General features: G+C 41.6%; 1 protein-coding gene across 1 annotated transcript in view; it reads right to left on the reverse strand.

Annotated features, from left to right (window-relative positions):
* LOC145409107 (putative neural-cadherin 2) overlaps positions 1-21,553 on the reverse strand; it is a 68,407-nt gene that overhangs the window by 15,997 nt on the left and 30,857 nt on the right. The window contains exons 8-18 of the mRNA XM_080279649.1: positions 17,981-18,214; positions 17,225-17,400; positions 16,852-16,998; positions 13,171-13,347; positions 10,824-11,223; positions 9,224-9,426; positions 7,618-7,781; positions 5,937-6,105; positions 5,098-5,379; positions 3,869-4,009; positions 738-901 (exon numbers count right to left, since the gene is read on the reverse strand). Coding sequence (XP_080135775.1) covers positions 738-901; positions 3,869-4,009; positions 5,098-5,379; positions 5,937-6,105; positions 7,618-7,781; positions 9,224-9,426; positions 10,824-11,223; positions 13,171-13,347; positions 16,852-16,998; positions 17,225-17,400; positions 17,981-18,214 — 2,257 coding nt within the window. The remainder of the gene's footprint in view (positions 1-737; positions 902-3,868; positions 4,010-5,097; positions 5,380-5,936; positions 6,106-7,617; positions 7,782-9,223; positions 9,427-10,823; positions 11,224-13,170; positions 13,348-16,851; positions 16,999-17,224; positions 17,401-17,980; positions 18,215-21,553) is intronic.

A 21,553-nucleotide genomic window follows, 5' to 3' on the forward strand; every position in this document is an offset into this window, starting at 1 on the left:
CAGAAGCAGTGAGATGGGAACAGATTAATCTTGTTACAGCGTTTCTTTAGTGTGTCGAGGAGTTTCATTATTTGGGGGATGAGATATGTGCTGGAGGTGGGGCTGGAGCTAGCTCAGTAGTGAGGGTGAGGGGAAGTTGGAAGAAGTTAAGGAAGCTGTTGCCTCTCCCTCCAAGCTACGGGGTCCTTGCATGCAGCACGTGTTAGAAGTGCAATGCTGTGCAGCAGTGAGACTTGGGCAGTGAAGGAGGAGGATTTTTGTAGGTTCAAACATAGAGATGAGAAGGATTAGACAGCTGTGTACTGCATCCTTGAATGACTGACATGGGAGGTTAGGACTACGAATGAGGAGTTGAGAGGAAGGATATGACTCAGATGTATTAGTGCTGTGATGAGAAAGGTTGACTGAGATGGTTTGGAAATGTGGAGAAGATGGAGAATGACAAATGGGTGCATGAACACTTGTGGATATAGTTGTGAGAGGCAGACTGAAAAAAGACTTCGGATGAGGTCATACAGTGTGACCTCTGGGATAAGGGACAGAACACAGAAGCTGCTAGCGATCAAGCGGCATGCAGAGTTGCCATTAGGTCACCAAAGAAGATGCATGCAAGCATGCTGGAATCTTAATCAATGAAATGCATGAAACAAAATGCCCACAGTAAAGTAATCAAAAACAGAATAATAAAAAAGTTAAAGGTCACCAAACTGAAAAGTTCAGAACAAAAACACACACACCTGCTGCCAATGGAGGACCTGACACATCTCCCTCCGTTGAAACAGGTGGCGGGTGTGCAGGTGTCAGGGTGGTGGCGGGCAGGGACGGTGTGGCAGGCGTGGGCTCGGCCATGGGCGTGGGTGAGGCGCGGGGTCACTAGAGAGGTGGTGTTAGTGTCCACCACCTCAACACGGGAGGAGGTTTACTACTGATGCATAATGGTATGAGATGTGGTGGGTTAGGTTTGTGTCTTGGTGTGATGTACTGCACATATTTGTTACATTCGCTGTGTGTGTGTGTGTGCGCACATGACAAAAGAGAGAGAGAGAGAGAGAGAGAGAGAATGTAACAGGGAGTGGGGGGAACAAGGTGGTGTATGAGTGTCGTTTTCCTTTCATGCCAACTGCCACCAGTATACCAAGTAAAAGCACAACCCGTCTCCTTTTCTCCTGATGTTGAATGCATACAGAGAAGGGTAATATAACAGCTAATCACCTTAATTGCATGTTATTAAGTCTAGGTCACAACATTACAAACAAGTACACACATTCTCCTGCCTACTTAGGACCACTGATACTGAAAAATACTAGGAATACTCAAGACACAGGTGATTAAGGTGCATGAGATAGTGCTCAGAGGTAGGTGTGGCGAGGTAACTATAAGGCATGGTGTCTCCACCATAACATCTCCTAGGGTCCCTCTATCGAGATCATGGCAATCCTTTACCCCAGCATTTCTTGCTCCACCACTGGTGTCCTCTTTAGGTGGGTAAAATAACCTACAGATCCATGGGAATAACAAGTGCGAGAGGAGAGTCCTGCCTGTCTCAGCGACATGGTACCATAAAAACAAAGGGACGAGGGGAACTCGCTACAAGGCTGAAAGGAGGGAAATTCTATTTACCAATGTTTTCTTTAGCTAATTTGACAGTATGAATTTAATAGGAGAGGAAGTGTTATCGAACACGAATGTCATCGTGTACTCATCTGCTTTTAATAATTAGGTTTTACTAGGATTTTAGAGAATTGAAGGGAAACACCCTTTACATTCATGGAGCCTTAATACTAAAGTAAGAACATATATTATCGTGCCCATTTTAGGTTACAAGTGAGTGAAGGGAAAAGCCATACCCAGAGCATATAAATGACCACTACCGATTGCTGGCATCAAGAGAGAGAGAGAGAGAGAGAGAGAGAGAGAGAGAATGTGTGGGTGTAAGTTGGCAGCTTCAAGTGTATGATACACTGGTGGTATGAAGTGGCAGTTGTGTGTAGGTGTATAGTTATTTATTTATGGGAAAGATGCTTATGTAGGTACAACATATCAAATAACTACAGTGCAAGTATATGTAAAAATTTGTGTTAGAATATGCATCATGTGAGTAATAAAACTGTATTTGATAACTGAGACTCAGTAGTGCAATGCGTCCATAGTTTAATATGTGCTTATTCCTCATAACCAAGGACATAATTGTGGCTGTATAACCCCACATTCTTCCCCTTGTCAGTGACTTTGGTCAACTGTCACCTGTCTGTCATGTGATGAGATTCAGGCAACTACTGTATTTGCAGAAAACAGGATAATCTCCTGTCTGAGAAGCTTTTCCCACTATGAACACTGATATCATAATTTTAAAAAATCATGGAAGTAAGATAACTTCACTACGAAATACAATTTAACTCCTCATTCAGCCTAATGTATACAGTATTTGCTATCTCTAGCAATCAACAATATAAATCAATCAACCACAATATAAATCAAACAATCAATCATTCTTTTTCAAACATATTCTCAGGCAACATTCGTTCTGAAATAAAGTAACCATTAAGTCTGAGGGGGGGAAAAAAAACATGATCCTTATTCCTTTGAAAATAACTATGCACAACAATACACACCATAAGCATAATTACATGTAAATAAATTCTCAATATTTCTAAAGAACAATTACACCTGCCACTTTCCTCAACACAAACAATCACTATATCAATCCAGTACGAGGAATTTTCAGACAAAAGGCTAACAAGAAGCCTACAGGTGGTGGAGCTGTGCACTCTAGGTGAAGCAGCTGTGGCATCCATTCTGAAACCAAATCCCATATTTTCCTGCACCTCACTCTGGGAAGGACCCCGAACTGACCTTGGTGGGGCACTGTCCACCACAAGGGACTGCCAGATCCCTGAACACTGTATGTACTTACTGTGCTGTACCAGTAGGACAGCCCCACAGAAGCATTTAACTATCTGTGGTTGATGGGTCTGAACAGCTAGGAAGACAGGGGCTTTAAAGCAATGACAACTAACACAATAACTCTGAAGTTTCCTCCAACTTCTTCACAGAAACAAAACAATCCAATATTCACACAACAATTGTCTCTCTATCCATATGTATTCTTCACACTATCTCTCAATGGTAGAAGGACGCAATCATCATCCACTCCCTTGATATGGTGCTGCCTTTTTCTTTCTTCCCCTTTCCCAATCTATCTGTCTGACCTTGTTTCTTCTTACTTTTCCCTTTCCTTCCTGTCACTTTTTATTACTCTTCCTTCCACTTCAAGTGACTACTTTGAGTGACAAGCTAAACAGCTTCTTGTAACCCAGGAAACCATTTACAATGAAGGGTGGTAACTATATAACCAATTATGGGGTGAAGTGGAGCATGCTATGATGCTCTTGTTAACTGGGTGGAGAGACACAAATGTGGTGTCCATCCAGGAACCAAACCTCCACACTATTCCCCGCAATGAGGCCCTTTCAGCTACAAGGTAACATCAGTTCCCTGCATGGGATGACTTTGCAGGGACAGCTGCTTGCCTGGCTGATAGGTCTACTCTGCCAGACAGACTGGGGTTTGATTAACAACACTATCTCCTGATACACATAATCTCCCAGTAAACTGATAACGTCTTGCCATCTCCCCATGCACACACCATCCATACAAAACACACCTATTATCATATACCCTATTCAGGACTGATCTACTCCAGGTATGACCTGCCATACACAAGCATGCCTTCATACACACCTCCCTTTCTTCTCCATACATAAGACACTTACCATGTGTCCATTACACACTATTCCCTCATATAGTACAAATGCACACGTACCCATATATACAGCCTCACACTTTTCATCCCATGCTATCCACCTGCCTGTAAAGGAAGAGCTGTGGAGGCAAGGGAGGTGGCAGTGGGAGAATTGTGGTGGTAACTAGTGGAAAATTCATGGGGGAGTGGAGTGGTGGTGATGCCAGGATCCCCTATGCCTATCTTCAGTCCTGTTGCTGTCTCCAGCTGCAAAAAATTAAGACTTTCATCAGAAGTATGCAAGCACTCAGTGAGGCAGGCTGCTGTATGAATATTGTTGTTTGCTGTTGTTGTGGCCTCATGTTCAACTGGATGTGAACTCAGTGGACTGCAGGATGAAGCTGCCCTTCTCCTGCAGTCCACCATCCTCCTATTGGGTGATAAAGAAGGAGTAGAGGGAAATTTGAATAACCAGGCAATAACCCAACCTTAGAACTTAAGAACAGGAAAAAGTCAGTACAATACAATGGTTGGCAATTACCATTTTAGATATGACTACAGCACACCACCACCACCACCAACAACAACAACAACAATAACAACAACACAAGATACTCTCCAGCCATCCTTTCAGAAAATGTGGGAAGGAATAGCATGAGGAATAGCATGTAGTTCTCAAAAGCTGGCATGGGAATATAAGGAAATACAGATGAAAAATACAGTAATACTAGCCTCCTATACAACATAAAAATAATATGAAGAAACTATGCATAGGAGAAGCCTGACATGGTACCTGACCAGTAGTGCAGTGTTGACCTGAGGCCATACTTTAATAGACTAGGAAGGTTCTGGATTATCTTTCTTGCCAGTTTACTTAGGGATACGGCACACTAATCAGCCCACTTATATGACTAATAAAAACTAATCTGATACAAGTGTTGTGACTGTGGGGTTTCATTTTTATGAACAATATTATCAGGAGCTAAACTAATAAAAATTTACCTTGACAATGTCAAAGCATTCTACAGTATCCCCTTCATGAACATAGAAATAAGGGAAAGGGGGAAGGAGGGAGGGAGGGAAAAGTAAAACAGTCAGATTTCAAACTTCCCACTGTATCACTGATGAACAGTATGATCAGGAAAAATAAACAAACAAATAAAACCTTCTACTGTAATCAGGGCTTCTCTCTGCTTAATAAAATGACCTGAAGAAAAACTAACTACATGCACACCATCCATGTGAAAAGATTAACAGATTTAAACATACTGTACAAAAAATTATGACTGGATGATGGATGGATGGAAAAGCCTCATTACAGTAACACAGTAACACAATACAATATTACAGCTAACCTGAGGAGTGTGGAGAGCCAGAAGACCCTGCAGCTTGACTGGATTCATGAAGCTCCCTCTCTCATCCTTCACACTAACCCACACACATGTGGATGGCATGGATGGTGGCAGTGTGGCAGCAGATATGGAGGTAGGCAAGGGTATGGGCGTGGGTTGGGAATGGGCTTGGGTGGACGAGGCAAGATCTTCCCCATAAATGCTGACCACCTCGACTAAGTAGCCTTTCTGTCTGACCACCCCCAAGATCCCCTGAACGAGTGAACCCAGGCCTCCACCACCCTCCTGCTCAGAATAGGTAATGAATAAATGTTGTTCATCTTTACCCTTTCATTATAATGGAGTTCTAGTTTATTCTTGCTACCTCCAGATTTATTCAGTTTTGTAAAGACCCTGATATTGGAAAGAAGCATACATCTAACCCCTTCAGTTCAGTGTATCACACCTCCCTCCTGTACAGAATGATTTGGTGAGTGCACAGTGATTAAATTTCCGGGAATGACTTTAAAGTATTTCATTCCTGGGTAACACCACATGACATTACATCACTAGGGATTTTTGGATATTTTCATGATCTGAGAGCTAAGATTAAAAAAAATATATATATACATAAAAAGAAAAGAGTATACATTTGAATTTTTTAAAGCAACAAAAAAGCTAAACCTCAACATGCAAAGGTGAAGGCAGAAATTAAAACAAGGCATGAGCTTCTTGGAAAAAAAAATCAGAGTAAATATCCATCTTATCATCACCATCATACCAATCTTTATTTCCACCTACAGAATGAGATGAGGAAAAAAAAAATTATAGACTCTGTCACACTTCTGAACTCAGTGACTGACCACAGGCGTCCATCCCTTGGTGAGGTGGATGGGGGTGGTGGGGGTGAGGGTGACGGGGGCAGCATGGGTGAGAGCATCTTGAGACAACAGCTTCACTGTTACTGTCACATTTCCCATCACATCCTTCTGTTGCCACTTTCGGTCACTCACCAGGAACCCTAACTCATATCTGGAGGAGGAAAGAATATAGATGAGGACACACGAGAGGGAAGAGGGAAAAGAGGAGAACTAGGAGAAGGGATGAGAAAGGATTAAGATTACGGTTGGGATATGGGATAGAGGAGAGTAGAGGAGAGGAGGGGAAAGAAGTGAAATAAGAAAGAAGGGATCGAAGGGGATTATGATTACTGTTATGATGTCTTGCTTATCACTATGATTACACAAAATAAGGATTCATTCAGTTACAATCATGTACCACTTAATAATGAATTCTGGTGACCTAAAATGAAAAATCCTGCCTCATCTATCCTTTTTTCTTTTCCAATTTTCTCTCTCCTGCTTTATCTCTACCTTAGCCTCTGTTCTTTTCACTTTTCATGCTTTCTCTCTCCCTCCACCTCTCCTAACTTCATCACAGCCTCCCTTACCACACCTCTACCTAAGCTCCATCTCTGCCTTAGCCTCTCCTCTACTTTTTCTTCATTATCTCCCTCTTTGTCTCTCCATACTTAACCACTGTCTCCCCTCACCGCATCATTCCACAAGCTCCTCCTGTGATTCCCTTTTCCCATCTCTGTAGTAGTAGTAGTAGTTGTTCCCTAGGCAGTTTGGCCGAACAGCCCCGAGTCCCTTAGGAAGGCCATGGCCGAGACTGGGCTTTCCCACAGAGCTCTCAAAGAGTATATGTTGTGTTGTTGGTGTACGTGATTGTGTGCAATGCAGTCTTCCACAATATGCTCAATAGTACGGGGTGCTGTGTTGCATCCTGGACAGGCATCAGCGACAGAGCCATCCAGCCTCTTCTGGTAGCTTAAGAGGGCTGGATGGTGCCGACATCTCAACCTGGCCAGGTGGACCCCGTCCTCACGAGGATGATAGGATTCAGAAAGGTGGATGTCAGGAGGCCGTGCATGCAGCTGTGTGTTGTCTTTAAGTGACTGAATGGAGCGGCGAGTGATCCAAGTGTGGATATGCTTCTGGAAGCCGGTCTGAGGTGGGCGAGGGGGGAGAGATGACAGTACTTGCGCATGGTATCGTGTGCTGGGTGTTGCTTTGATGTTCCCTGGTGTGGGTGGATGTGCTGCCATGTACTGTAGTGGATTTCTCTGTTGAAACCTCCTGTAATTTTCTCTGCCTAAGCTACCTGTAATTATCTCTGCTTCACTTATTCCTCTTTGATGTCACTCCTATCCCATTTTCATCCTCCCTCTCTTCTTTCTATCTTGCTTAATCTCCATTAGTCTGAGGACACAACTTGATTTATTCTGGTTAATGCCAAACAATTTTGCTTGGCTTGGGGGATCCCTCCTCCATTAATCCTTTCAGCCTGTGGATATAAATTTGTATTTTATCCTGGTTAGGACCAGACAATTTTACTCACCTTAGGAGAGACCCCTGGGGGTGAGGGAATTAACCTCTGCTGAATCTGTCTCATCTGCCTCAGCCTCCCCTACCTTCCATGTGTCTCAATCCCACCTGCCTTGTCTCTGCCTCAGTCTGCCCTGCCTCACAAATGCCTCACCTGCCTTCCCTAAGCTGACTGGCAGCATATATAGTGCCCTGGTCAGGATTCAGGGTGAAGAGAGGGTGAGGCAGACCAGCCCAGGAGAAGGTCTTGTCCCTCAGGTCCCAGTCATCAGGGTCATCCACGAACACACGACCCAGTGGCGCTTCAGAACCACCACCCTTATTAGAGACGGATAAAGGTAAGTCAGGCTAGGTTGGGTTTGGTTAGGTTTTGCTGAGGTAGGTTAGGTTCAGTCAGGCTAGGATGGGTTAGACTGGGGAGCGTAAGTTAATTTAGGATGCTTTAGGTTAGGTTCAGTTAGTTTTGGCTTAAATTAGCCTGGGCTTGGATAGTTTCAGTTTGTCAGGTTGGAATAGGTTAGCTTAGGCTCAATAATGGTTTCCTATGTAAACTTACAATATTAATTAGGGCATATAACATTGACTTTCAGTGATATTGCTGCAGAGGATACAGATACCTCTATTATAAACTGTCTAATGCTAAATTATATTACCCTGTAACAGTAAACAATAATAATAATAATAATAATAAAAAAAAAAGAACACTATAACTGTAAGACAGTTTATGAAAGAGAAGATGTTGCAAGTAACATCACTCGGCCTTTTTCACATCATTCCTATGAAACCAGCTGAACTTTAATAATAATAAACTATTTTCAACTTTTGCCTGCATCAGAAAAGTGAAGTTTCTAAGACAATGAAGGGAAAAAAAAAAAAAAAAAAAAAAAATCAAGAAAATACATCAACCCATTTCTAACATGCTGCATATGGTGTGGGACAGCCTTGGTAATAAAGTGTCCAGATATTTCTGTCCCAGGGAGGTAACAACTTGTGCATAACTAAAGGCAGCATATCCAGGATAGCCTTAACTACTGCAAAGAAAACTTTATAAGCAACTGATTTTAGCTAGCTTTAAATAACAAAGGAGTAAATGGTAAATAAATATATTCTGGATTATCTTAATGCTACAAAGAAATTTCAGTAAGAAACTAAACTGAGTTTGCTTTTTAATGGTGAAATGAAAACTCAGAAACAAAAATATGAAGTTCGTAGCAAAGAATGTTCTTGTTCATGCAAACACTACTCCTTCCATTATAAATTGGTTAGGTATAGAAACAGAAACAACAGTATGGAAAATGTGCAAAGCAGAACTACACCAAAGAACCAAACTGCCAGATACGGTATATGAAAGTGTCAATGTGGTAATATGAACCATGACCATCTGCTTGTAAGTATAATAATTTGGCTCACTGACACTTTTCCCTTGGCAATTTATTTTTCATTTTACATGTTACAATCAACCCACCCTCTTTATAAATGAGATAATAATGACACCTTATTACTGCTTGTACTGTATATTCTCTGAATTTATTTAACCCTTAAATGGCATAACCCAAGTACAGTATTTCAATCTAGCTGATGTCACACAACTTTACTTACCACAGGGAAACCTCTGGTCATCCAGGAATTAATGTTTAAACGGTCACCATAAATATCAATACTGAGATGCAAACATGCAGTCACTAAAACTGTGATGAAAATGTAGCAGTAGCAGCCAACAAGATTATAGCTTTGTCATCCATCCAAGTCCTTCCTATTACCTGTGTTTTCCACAAGTAAACCATCTTGGAGGCCGGCTTCATGGGGTTGTCATTGAGGTCATCAACAGTAACAGTGACAGTGTGGGTCGCCTCCATTCCTTCCACGTCTGCCACCCTCACCAACACCTCTAACTTACGGTGTTCCTCACGATCTATGGGTCCTGTCGTCCACACTTCAGCTCCTCCACGTCCACTGTCTAGATCTGTCAGTGCAAAAAGTTAGCGGCAGGAATGATAAAGGAAGGAATGAGGAGGGCAAAAGCTATGAACGCTGAACAGGTAAGAGGAAGGAAACCCACTGACTGACATGATTTCTCTCAACTTGTAAAACTGCCTAGCACTAGCTTGATTACAACAAATAAATATAGTCACAGCTTTTATCCTGGCAGAGAGAGGGGTCAGAGACATGCTTTAGCTACCCTTTATTGGTAGGCTCTCTCTTGGTTGCAAAAACTGTTTGATGTTAGCCTAATGAAACATCTTCACTACATCTACAGCCACAATTCAGGTCTGCTGTGGGAAGAACGGATAAGTGAACATGCTGAACTCTTACTTCAACAGACTTCCTATCAGTTTTAAAAACAGTCTGGCCCTGACCTGATTAATACTGATGATAACAGACCTGGCTTTAGGGTGTCACCAATCGATACATTCCAATAATACTCAGAGTACTGCTTGATCAATACCTATACCTGATACTAAAGTTTACCACAAATATACTTTAAGGATGCAGCTGAATGCCATTTGGGTATCACACTCAAGCTACTGTCCCACCAGACAATTCAATTTAGCTGAGGAAAAACTGTTTGACAAAGAACTGCAAACTATCTCATCCCCTACAGCTACGCACACACAAAGTATATCCTTGGGCTAAAGGGGATGATTAAATTTAGCTCATCTTCCCTAAGCTGAATTACATCATCTGACAAACACCCAGTGACTTACAAGGAATTCTGCTTACGAGAACCAACTAAAGCTGATTCAGAATTGACTTAATAACTCCTTCAGCACAAGAATGTACCTGTATTTTATTCAAGGTAATGCCTCAACTTTACATTTTCAGTTTAGAAGAGGCTATGTATTAATTAGACGGCAGTCTCAGAGGCTCTGAACCTTAAAACACTTCACCTCCCCCTTCTCCAATATACAATCAAAGGACTGTTGGTAGCAGATATGGTAATACTGTATATAATTTTAATGGGTATGAAATTAAGCACTGGTCATAAAGGGTCTTCAGCTTTTGTGCAGACTGAAGAGTATCACTATTCCACTCATCGAACAAACCCATTCCCATCTAGCAAGCCATAACAAAGTACTAGTTTCACCCACTTCGTTCCTGTATTCCTTAGTTAATTCCTGCTATTTTCAAGTTTTTATACAAATTAGGGGATATTTTTTTGAACTGATAGTGTTAATCTTGACTAACCTATTTTTATGAGAAAACCCTACCTCAAATTGAGTAAAATAATTCAGAATACACAACAATAAACTAAAAAGATGTCACTGAATTCAAGAACTAGTTATTATATCATCCAGTGCAAGTTAAATACCAAGTAAAGTCTCCAGCTCCAAAAAATATTATCTTCATAACCCAACTCACATGGATCAAATTTAAGGGAGATGAGCTCAAAGATATGAGGTTGGTTGGATGGATGAAGTGTGAGATTGAAGGGCGGGCCATGACCCTGGGCCCACACATCAGGATCCGTGACCTTGAGGACCCCCAGGCGAGTGGCCGGATTATTCTCAGTCACGTGTAAATTAATTGGTGGCAGAAGGAAAGGCGGGCAGTCGTTAACATCTGCTACAGTAATGGTGAGAGTTGCAGTGGAGGATAGTGGTGGGTTTCCGCGATCCACAGCCACTACCAGGGCTTCGGCTTTTGTTCCACCTTCTGCTTCACGATCCAGGGCCTTCTGCAATCGTACTCCACCTGTTAAGTCCACTGTCAGGGCATCCCATCCACCTTCCACTCGATAGTCCACACTGCCTCGTCCTCCCTGGTTGTTATGAAGTTAAAATAAATTAATATTATTATCATTAAATAAAAAGTGGGGTCTCCCAACATGTGGGATCTCAATCTGTGAAACACCTAGCATGCAAACTCAACTCAGGAAAAAAAAAAAATTTTTTTACATGCAAAATATAATTTTCATCTGAAAGCAAGGGAAAAACAGTGTCCCCACTCAAAATTGGTAGTACTGTATCCGAAGCCACCACCAGATGGCCGATTCGTTTCTCACCCTTTCCCTCATTTACGGCATCTCTCAAGTCAAGTCTTAAGACTCTCAGTCTGTGTCTGCCTGCGCCACGCTCACATATTGCGATGTGTTTAGCATTATACAAGACCTACTCTTGTTCACCTGTTACATCATGGCCCCACTACTTCATTACAAGAATAAGAGGATCACTCTGAAGCTGAAAATTAAGGTTATAGAGCTGAATAAGTATGGCTGGAACTGAAACACTGGACATGAACTTGGCTTAGGTGAATTGACAGTGAGGAAAGTTCTCAAAAACATGGAGCAGATTTTACAAACCATCAAGACTTATGGAGGCCTGCAAGCAGACGGATGCAGTTAGGTTGCTAATGCCGCAATCATATAAATGAAGCGCTACCTAGCGGAATACATTCATAGTTCTATTATTTTTCTTTGGGCAAAGGTCTTTCTGAAAATGAGAGTCAATAATGGGGAAGTAGTACTGTAAATGACAAAGATACGGTGAGGTGTTGACTACATACATTTATTTCCGCTGATTCAATGGTTTCTATTATGTGAAATTTCTAATATGCAGCGTATTTTGTCAACCATATTCTCACATACTGGGAGATCCCACTGTCTATAGATATAAAACAAGAGTAACAATTGCAATAAAAAAATAAAGTGATGCCCTCCATACCACAACTGGTCACAATAAGGCTGATATTTTCTAATGATGATGCTTAACTAAGTGCCATTAACAACATAATTACTATATTTCCTGTCTTTTCAGAGTAAAACCATCCTCATCTTTTCAAGGTAAATTAATGCTATAAACACAACCATTGTCTATAACTATGTTTACATAACCAAAAGAGCTACTCCCAGAGCTAAACAAAGGCTTTTCCCCAAACCACTATATGACCCACTTTGCTCCCAGTCCAGCACCTAAGGTAAGTGCATACTTACAATGTGAAAATTTCTAAACCCTGTGAAACTGCTCAACTATTACCACTGCTATTTACATGGGCACAGTCACAGCTGCAAATATCTATCTATCTATCTATTGCCAGACATCTCAATCCCATAAGGGGTGGCCACAAACAAATCTCCTCCATGTCCCTCTGCCCAATGCTATTTCACTGCCCTGCTCCCAGTTCACACCTCCCTCTCTCATATACCTCTCCACTCCATCCCTCCATCTTATCCTCGGCCTCCCCCTCCCTCTCCCCCCCTCCACCTCACTCACATACACTCTCCTCGTTAGTCTCTCGTTCTCCATCCTCTCTACATGGCAAGAAATATGCCTGAAATTATTTTTCATCCATGACTGAATGCTTACACAAACCAAAAATGGCTACTCATAACACCAGATGTAACTTTACTTCCTTGTCTATGGAAACATGATTGACAGGGGTTAATAATCACAGTGGAGAGTGCTGTCAGCAGATAAACACAAATGCTACAACATTCTTATTCACAAGTTTTAGTAAAAGATATCACATTGTAAACTTAAAAATATAAAAATATTGGCATTAAACAAACTTAAGGAAGCCAAGAAAATGAAGGATAAGAGGCTGTGCAATACTGTGATAAACAATAACGTCATAACATGACTAAATTCCAGCAAGCTGGCATCTGGTTTCAATATTTCTAATGTTCCAACATGTAAAGGATTCATATCTATCTATCTATATATATATTTTAAACTCAAACAACCTTGACTTAACCTAAGCAGGTCCTCACCATGTCTGGGTCAAGGGCAGGGAGGGCAGCAAGGAGGGTGCCAGGGCGAGCATCCTCCTTTACAGTGATGTGGGCGTGAGGGCGGGAGAACATGGGTGGGTTGTCATTCAGGTCCCGCACCCTCACACTCACCCACGCTGCATCCATGTGGCTCGAATCATCCCACCCATCCTCACCCTGTAATTGTGGAGACTGTTAGTGTGAAATGAGTAGCTTTCCATATAAGATGAGGAAACAATTATGAGAGATGGGTGGTGTGGAAGAGTTGTTGCTGCTCAACCCCAGTCTGTCTGATCGGGCAGACCCATTGACCACAGGTATGCAACTGCTCTAAGGGATCATTCCAAAGGTTTCTTACACTGTTGAAGTTGTGTCTGCATCTTAGTGTGGCATGTGCTGTGCAGTGCTCTACTATATGTGGTATGTTGTGTGAGCCAATTCTACAAGCAGGGCGCATGACATTTGTGACTCCTTTCAGCCCAAATCTAAGCTGGTAGCTGACATGGGCTCAATGATGTCCTAATCTAAGCCCAGCTACATGAACACAATCACATTTATTTACAGACACCTCCAATGAGTGGACGTCAGGAGGGGGGCTGCAATATAGTGAGAGTGTAGTGTAATAAGCAACCTTCACAATAAAGATAAGGAAATATGGGAGACTAGAAGGGGTACCCAGCGCTGCCTGGGTAAAACCCTAAGATCGTGCATTACCTGGAACCCTGGATGGCCACTCATTGTGGGAGCAGACCCACGGGTTCCCATTTTATCCTTGGGCCCATTTCCCCAGGGTTACATTCTCCATGGACCTACAGTATTCCTACCATGGACCAATTTTCCCACTACCCACCCACCCATCAACCCTGCCCACCCATCCCACCAATCCGTCTATCCATTCAACCTGCTGTAGCTAATAACATGGTCATAAAAGTAAAAAAATTCAACTGTAATTGGCTAACAACTTTCCATCATGTTGACTTGAGTATTTCTGATTACTATAATTATAATCTTGGTCATCAGAGGAGCCACTTACACTTATGCAATGTACAAGTTTAAAAAGTTTAAATCTGTCATTAGAAGTTACACCTGTAAGTGCTGTTAAAAGAGTTCTACGTGTATCCCCCTTTATTTCCACAGAGGACAGACAGACATTCAGACTCTCTCTCTCTCTCTGCAGGGACATGAAACTTTACAGAAATGCCCCACCGCATTTACTGCGTAGTATATAATAGGGACATGTATTAATCAGCGATATTTTTGGTAACTCGTAGCTGATTGCACCCGGTTTTGTTATGCATTCATTTAGTTGACGCATTTTAGGCACATTGATTAAAAAATTGTTGCACTGTAATCATTGTTTCGGCTAATGAGAGGGTACAAACAAACCGATAATCAGAATGAGAATTTTAGTAGTACAGTATATTGATGGGTGGTGTGAAATGAGTAACCATCCACACAAAGGTGAGGAAATATGGGAGATGGGTGGTGTGGAATGAGCTATCTCTAATATAAAGGATAAGGAAATATTAATAAGTAAGATTCATTACAATGAAAAGTTGATGAAAGACGTTTAAAGAAATGGATGGTGGGAAATGAATGTCCTTCAATAACGATGCAGAATGAATGATGAAATATTGTTATGAAATATTACGAACCTTCAATATGATAAGGATAGAGCAGTTAAGATAAGTAACCTTGTACATAATGAATGAGTCACAAGCATGAGTAAAAGGAATTGCTTACCTTAAAAACAATGAAGACGAAAGAGAGGAAGAGGAAAGAGTTTGGTAATGTTCCACACATTTATCATGAAACAGTGGTAATGGAAGAATATCTTTCAATATGAACATGAGGAAATAGATCCATACTGATATTTCCCCTCAGGGACCTGTTTCATACTAATATTTTCCTTCCATTGACCTTTCTTCCCTCCCAAGGACTTTTTCCCTCCCCCCATGGACAACCCCTCCCCTCATTGACATTTTCCCTCCCCCTCTCCATATACCTTTTCCCCCATGGACCTATTTACCTTCCCAATGAACCTACTCTCTCTCTCCTCCCTTGACCCTACTTTTTCTTCCTCCCAGTGGACCCACTTTCCTCCCCCCAAAGGACATACTTTCCTCCATGGACCTACTTTTTTCCTCCATGGACCTATTTTTTCAACCAGTCCTATTTTTCCCTCCATGGACCTATTTCTCCCTCATGGGCCTAATTTTTCCAGCATGGACCAATTTCCCTAAGGACATACTTTGCAAACAGACCTATTTTTCCGTGTGGACCTCCTTTCCACCATGCATATCGATATTCCCCATGAGAAACAATCCCTGAATGGCCCTGTTTCCCCCCATGGGCCTATATTACCACTAGTCCCACCCACCCACACCCAAAGCCTCCAGCAGTCTGCTTCAAAATTATGAATGACTCGGTAACTTCACAGACATGTGCAGATGGACCCACCAAGGAATATATTAATAGTATAGATGCCAGAGGTGGGGACTGGTTCCATGATGCACTCAACTGAGGTGCTCATCTGCTACTTAGGCTTAAGAAGTTATTCATACATTATCCTGGGGCACAAAACCAATGCATCATTCAGGCTGCCACAGTTGCCTCCCCTAGGTGTTATCCTTAGTGCACATTTTACCCTCCACCTCAAACAGGGCAGATGGACACCCAAGCTGAATGATGCCAGCTGTTCCCATCAGGATTTTAACCCTGGTGTCAGGCTAACAGGATGGCAGCTTCACAATCAGTGATGCTAATCACTCAGTCAATGTGACCAGTCGACCACACTGCACTTTAATTACTGGTGGATGTATATTTTGTGTGTGTGTGTGTGTGTGTGTGTGTGTGTGTGTGTGTGTGTGTGTGTGTGTGTAGACAGATTGATAGATAGATAGATAGATAGATATATATATATATATATAGTCTTTTAAGGTATGAAAATATTCTCGTGGGGAAATATATGTATAAATATGTATGCACACTGATGCCTTTTATTAGAAAATCAACAGCATGCACACAAACAGGAAGCATATACTAAAACTGTTTATTATAATTTAAAATAAAAGTTTACTTTAGTTTGATTTTAATTTACAATAAACAATTTTAGTACTGTACATGCCTTCTGTTTGTGTGCATGCTGTTGATTTTCTAATAAAAGGCATCAGTGTGCATACATATTTATACATACATACATACATGTAAATATATATATATATATATATATATATTGGGTTAGAGCGCTCCGCTCTGACCGAAGGGTCGGAGGATCGAATCAACTCAAGGGTCATTGGCAGACATGGAAGGGCATCCGGTCATAAAATGCTACATGCTCCAGTCCAAAAAGTCCTCTACTCAGGGGCAACGCCTTAGCCCTTCGGAGATACCTGGCGTAAAACCAAAATATATATACTGTGTGTATGTCTTTAATTTTGCTCTTATTACTCAAGGTATTCCCAGTAATCCTTTGGCTGGTAAGGAAGCAACATAGGTCAGAGGTGATCAACTGGCAGCTTTAAAAAGCTGTAGATGCTAGTCACAGATGAATGCAATCCTTTTGTACCTGTATACTAAACTCCTGAATCTGTCCCATCAAAATGATTCCCTTTGTATCTGTTACTGACCTCCTGACCCCCTCTATCCTATACCTACAACCCTACATACCCTTTGACCCACCTTATCTGTTATCTGAACCATGAACTTGAACCCCCGTCGGTGGTTCTCATCCTCATAATCCAGGGTTTGACGAGCATAAAGGTGGCCAACTGAACCCTCTCCCCGCACCCCAAAGAGGTTCCATCCCCAGCCACTCTCCTTTACCACCTGGATTGAAAAAGAGATGGTTAAAGCTTATTTCTGACTAATAAAGGTCTGTTTCTGGCAACTGTGTGTATCTGCCTGTCTGTCAGTCTATTCATCCATCTATCTATGAGTTCATTTACTAATCCATTAACTTCCTGACAACCATGCCTTACTATTTATGTATCCATTAACTCTCTCTCTCACCTTATCATTTATTTTTCCAACTTCCTTTCCCCTCCATACTCACCCTATACAAGAAAGTGTTCCTGGAATCCTTATCCAAGGCAATCAGCTCCAGTAATGTGGCATTGGATGGGGGTAATCCTGTTGGAGTCTCATCTACTTCCAGGTCCCAGTGACTTCGAGCCAGACGCGGCGAGTTGTCATTTTGATCTGCCACTCGTACCACCACTGTTCCTGTTCCTGGTGTAAGTCAGGAGAGGAATAAAGAGGGATAATGAGGGATGAGAAAAGAATGAAGAACGTGAGACAGCTGTGAGAAAGAGAGAAGGGGTGTGAGAAATATAAGAAGAAAATGTTAAACTGAGAGGTTAGACTGGTTTTGTCATTTAGGTTAGCCATTTGCATCAACATGTCCCTGGGATGACAGTGAAACTAAGAAGCGTGAGGGATGAGGGTGAGAGGGGAAAAAGAGTAGGAAAAACATTCGTGAGAAGTGTAGAGGAGTGATCTGTTATTTTTGGTCATCTACTCGCACAAATTTCATCCCTGTACTAGGTGGAGTTAAGGAGGGGGAGAAAAATAAACAGGGAGGGGACAGAGAGAAGGGCTATAAGAGAGAAATGAAATATAATTAAATGGGGAAGAAAATTGTATAAAAGGAAAAAGCGTGAGACGGAGGATCTAACTATCATTTTCCCAGGCCAGGCATCCAATTAATGTCATTGTTCATCATGTTTCATTGAGTCTTCAGCAAATTATGACAACTAAGTATTAGCAAAGTTACAGTGCAATTCTGAGTCTGAGAAAATTTACACCCTACCTTTAAGTCCTCCACCATCCGAGGCCACAACCTGAATGGTGTACTCTGGTGTGGTTTCTCGGTCCAAGCAGCAGAGGGCCGTCCGCACCAGGCCAGTCCCAGGTTCCATACTGAAGATGGCCTCCCCACTGTTCTCATCAATCACATTCTTCTCAATGGAGTAGGTCAGTCGTGCATTGGTGCCATCTGCCTCGTCGTCTATGTCCCAGGCTGACACAACAACCACAGGCAGGTCTGGGGGAGAAGAAAGTGGAGAATATGCTGCTGCTTCTAATTCTTTACCCAATGAGCCTTTCCTAAATTGAATAAAACTGGTAGTGGCAGGAATAAACTAAAAAATGACAGGAGATAGGGTTTACACTATGAAGCAGGTCAGCTGGTGCCATCTTCTCATTCAAGTCCCACGCTGACATGGCAAGTGCGGGCAAGTCTGGGGTGGGAGGGTAGGAATTTATGCCTGCTATAAGCACTTTACTTTGCACACAAGAGTTGGAAGAAAATTAGCAGGGCTCAATAATCCACATACAAAACACCAATGGAGGGCTGATCCTATGCAACCCTCAGACATGACCTGGCATATGGGCATTAACACATACCATTTCTAGTGAGGTAAGCAAATACCTGTACATATATCATACTTAGACACTGAGTTCTGGTATTAGTGGGGTGTGTTAATAAGATGTGAAGTGGGACCATATAAAGGGCAGTAAATGGACTTGTATCAAATTAAAATCCAATGACTGCTGCATCAAAAGGGTCTGAGCTCATGACCACAATTCCTAGTTAAGAAACAAACCGGTGATGTAAATAAGTATTAAAACTAGAGGAGGAATCAGGGAAAAAAAATAAAAATAAAAGTAATCTGCAAGAATCACTACGATGGGATGTGGGGGTTGGACAGCAGTTGATTTGGTATGGTTTATCAAGATACCAACATGTCTGCATGTGTCGGCCTTCATCACCTAATGGCAGCTCTCAACCCTGCTCGATCCTTGGCAGTCTCCCTATTCAGCCCCTCATTCACAAGATCACACTCTATGACCTTGTCCCAGTTTTTTTTTGGTATGCCTCTTGCAGCCCTACCCCTGATATTCACACTCCTCACCTTCCCCACCTAATTATGTGTGACTTTTTTCTGCCTGTGAGATGCGGCCACAATATTTAAGTGAATGATAAGCAACGTTCGGTCTGGTTAGTATTTGGATGGGTGACCGCCTGGGAACACCAGATGCTGTTGGCATCCCTACGTGTCAAGTGGGGTTGGTGGAGGATTAGTGCCCCTCCCTGTAAAACAATTAACTTCTAAGCCCTTGGCCACCCCGTTTGGGATACGTGGCGTCTGGCAATGAATGATGAATGAATGATAAAGGAGTGTGTGGTTCATTTCAAGGGCCACTGAAATGATACTGCCGTGTTCTGTCAAAGCTATTTCTGGATCATACTTCATACACACCAAATTTGTTGAGAAAAATTAGACTAATGATGATGATGATGATAAAAATGTCAGTAGTAAAAGACAAAGACTGATAAAACAAAAGAAAAGGAAAAAGAAAACTGTCTTGAATAACGACTGCTTTTATGGCTGCACGTGTGTAGTTTCATTAAGGTAAACGGCAAACAATTTCAGTTCAGCCAAAACAAAATTACAACTCACTGGTATAAAGACATCAATTTAAACTCCAGGTACGAACAAGCCAGTATATTTTTAACTCTCTGGTATTGACACACTTGCATATTTTATTCACGCAAACAAAATAGCCTATAACTTTACAAAAGAACCCCAAATACTCAAAGGTTTACGGTTCGTTAAAGCATAATTCTTACCCTAAAATTAGAAGTCATTTCACCAACCGGAACTAATTTGCATTTATAATTATATCACTACAAAATCCTAATTAAACTTTGAGGAACCAGACGAGAGGGAGAGAGAGAGAGAGAGAGAGAGAGAGAGAGAGAGAGAGAACCTTCATAGCACCTCATTTACAGCCTTGCAAAAATACGATATGACAGTTTAATCTGCCCCATTCTCGTCCATGTCTCCTTGAAAGAGCTGGAAGAGAGGAGGAGGAGAACAGAAGAAGGAAGAAAAAGAAAATGGAGGAGGAGGAGGAGGAGGAGGAGGAGGAAACAAAGCTAAAGCAAAAAATGAAAATACCGCAAAAAAGGATGAAAATAAGCGAACTTCAATGGTAGTAGACATTACAGGGAGATGACGTTATATTTAGGTGATGTGGCCACTATGTAAGCCTCTCTCTCTCTCTCTCTCTCTCTCTCTCATTTGTGAGTGACACGTCTGACAATATAGGCCAAAATACAAAGTTTACCCATGTATGTGTAGTTTACCCCCATGTACAATGTTTACCTCAATATATACAAAATTTACCTACACGAGAGAGAGAGAGAGAGAGAGAGAGAGAGAGAGAGAGAGAGAGAGAGAGAGAGAGACAGACAGAGGGGGGGCTGACGCTGCACAGAAAATAAAATGATAGCAGAGTAGTGCGACACTTGAGATGCGGAAGCAACTGAGGAAAAGAGTATGGAGATAAATGGAGGCGGGAGGCGAGGAGAAACAGGCGGTGGTGGTGACGGCTGCAGGAGCAATAATAATAATAATAATAACAATAATAATAATAATAATAATGCACAGTGAGTGGTAGAAGACGACTATGAATAGGAAAAAAACGAAAATGACGGAAGAGGAAGAAAGAATAAACACGGAGGCAAAAGCGTCGGGAAAAATTTATAACTAATCAAAGGGAAAATAAGGAAACAAAAAGCAACAAAAAGCAAGGTAGGAGTGAAAATGAAGGATAACGTAAAACAAAAAAGGAAAGTAGAGAAAAGCCAAAGAAAGGGGATTTATTGTACATGAGAAAACGAGTAAGGGGGGGAGGGGACAAAATGAAGCATAGAAACAAATAATAAAGTATCTGATTAGTGTAGTGTAGTCACAGAAATCTATAACAGAGAGGAAATAAGAGAATATGGAGGAACACGTAGAAGGAAGGAAGGAAATTGGAGGGCGAAAGGACAGACACAGATCAACAGAATAATACAAACACATCCCAAAATAATAACAATCATAAGAAAATTAACGTGAGCAATTTTAAAACGGTTATCTCCTTTATATCAATGCATTTACTGCTTCACTCATTTACCTTTATTTTCTCTATCTTAAACCCTTGACTCTATACACTTTTCCCATTTCTATTTCATTCATATCTACGTCTTTCGTCTAACAATCAGCAGTTTATTTATTTATTTATTTTTCCTGATTATGTATTTTTTTCCCCCAATCTCTCTATTACACTAACTTCTTTCAGTATTCTCTCGTGCCCTTTGGATTTCCTGCACATTTTACTACTTTCCTAGTTTTTAAAATTCGCTTTGATTTTTCTTCGCAAGTCTCTCTCTCTCTCTCCTGCGACATCCGGCCGAAATTTCCTCCAACACAACTTCTTACATTTTTTCTCTTCCTCGCTCAAATCTTCTCTCTTCCTCCACTTCCCGCCCACATTTTTTCTTCCTCCACTCGCGTCCACACTTCGTTACACCTCGTCCTAACACAGACAA

The sequence above is a fragment of the Coenobita brevimanus genome, chromosome 79, assembly GCF_032717465.1.
Source record: "Coenobita brevimanus isolate Jiangsu-jjx chromosome 79, ASM3271746v2, whole genome shotgun sequence".
Taxonomy (NCBI): Eukaryota; Metazoa; Arthropoda; class Malacostraca; order Decapoda; family Coenobitidae; genus Coenobita; species Coenobita brevimanus.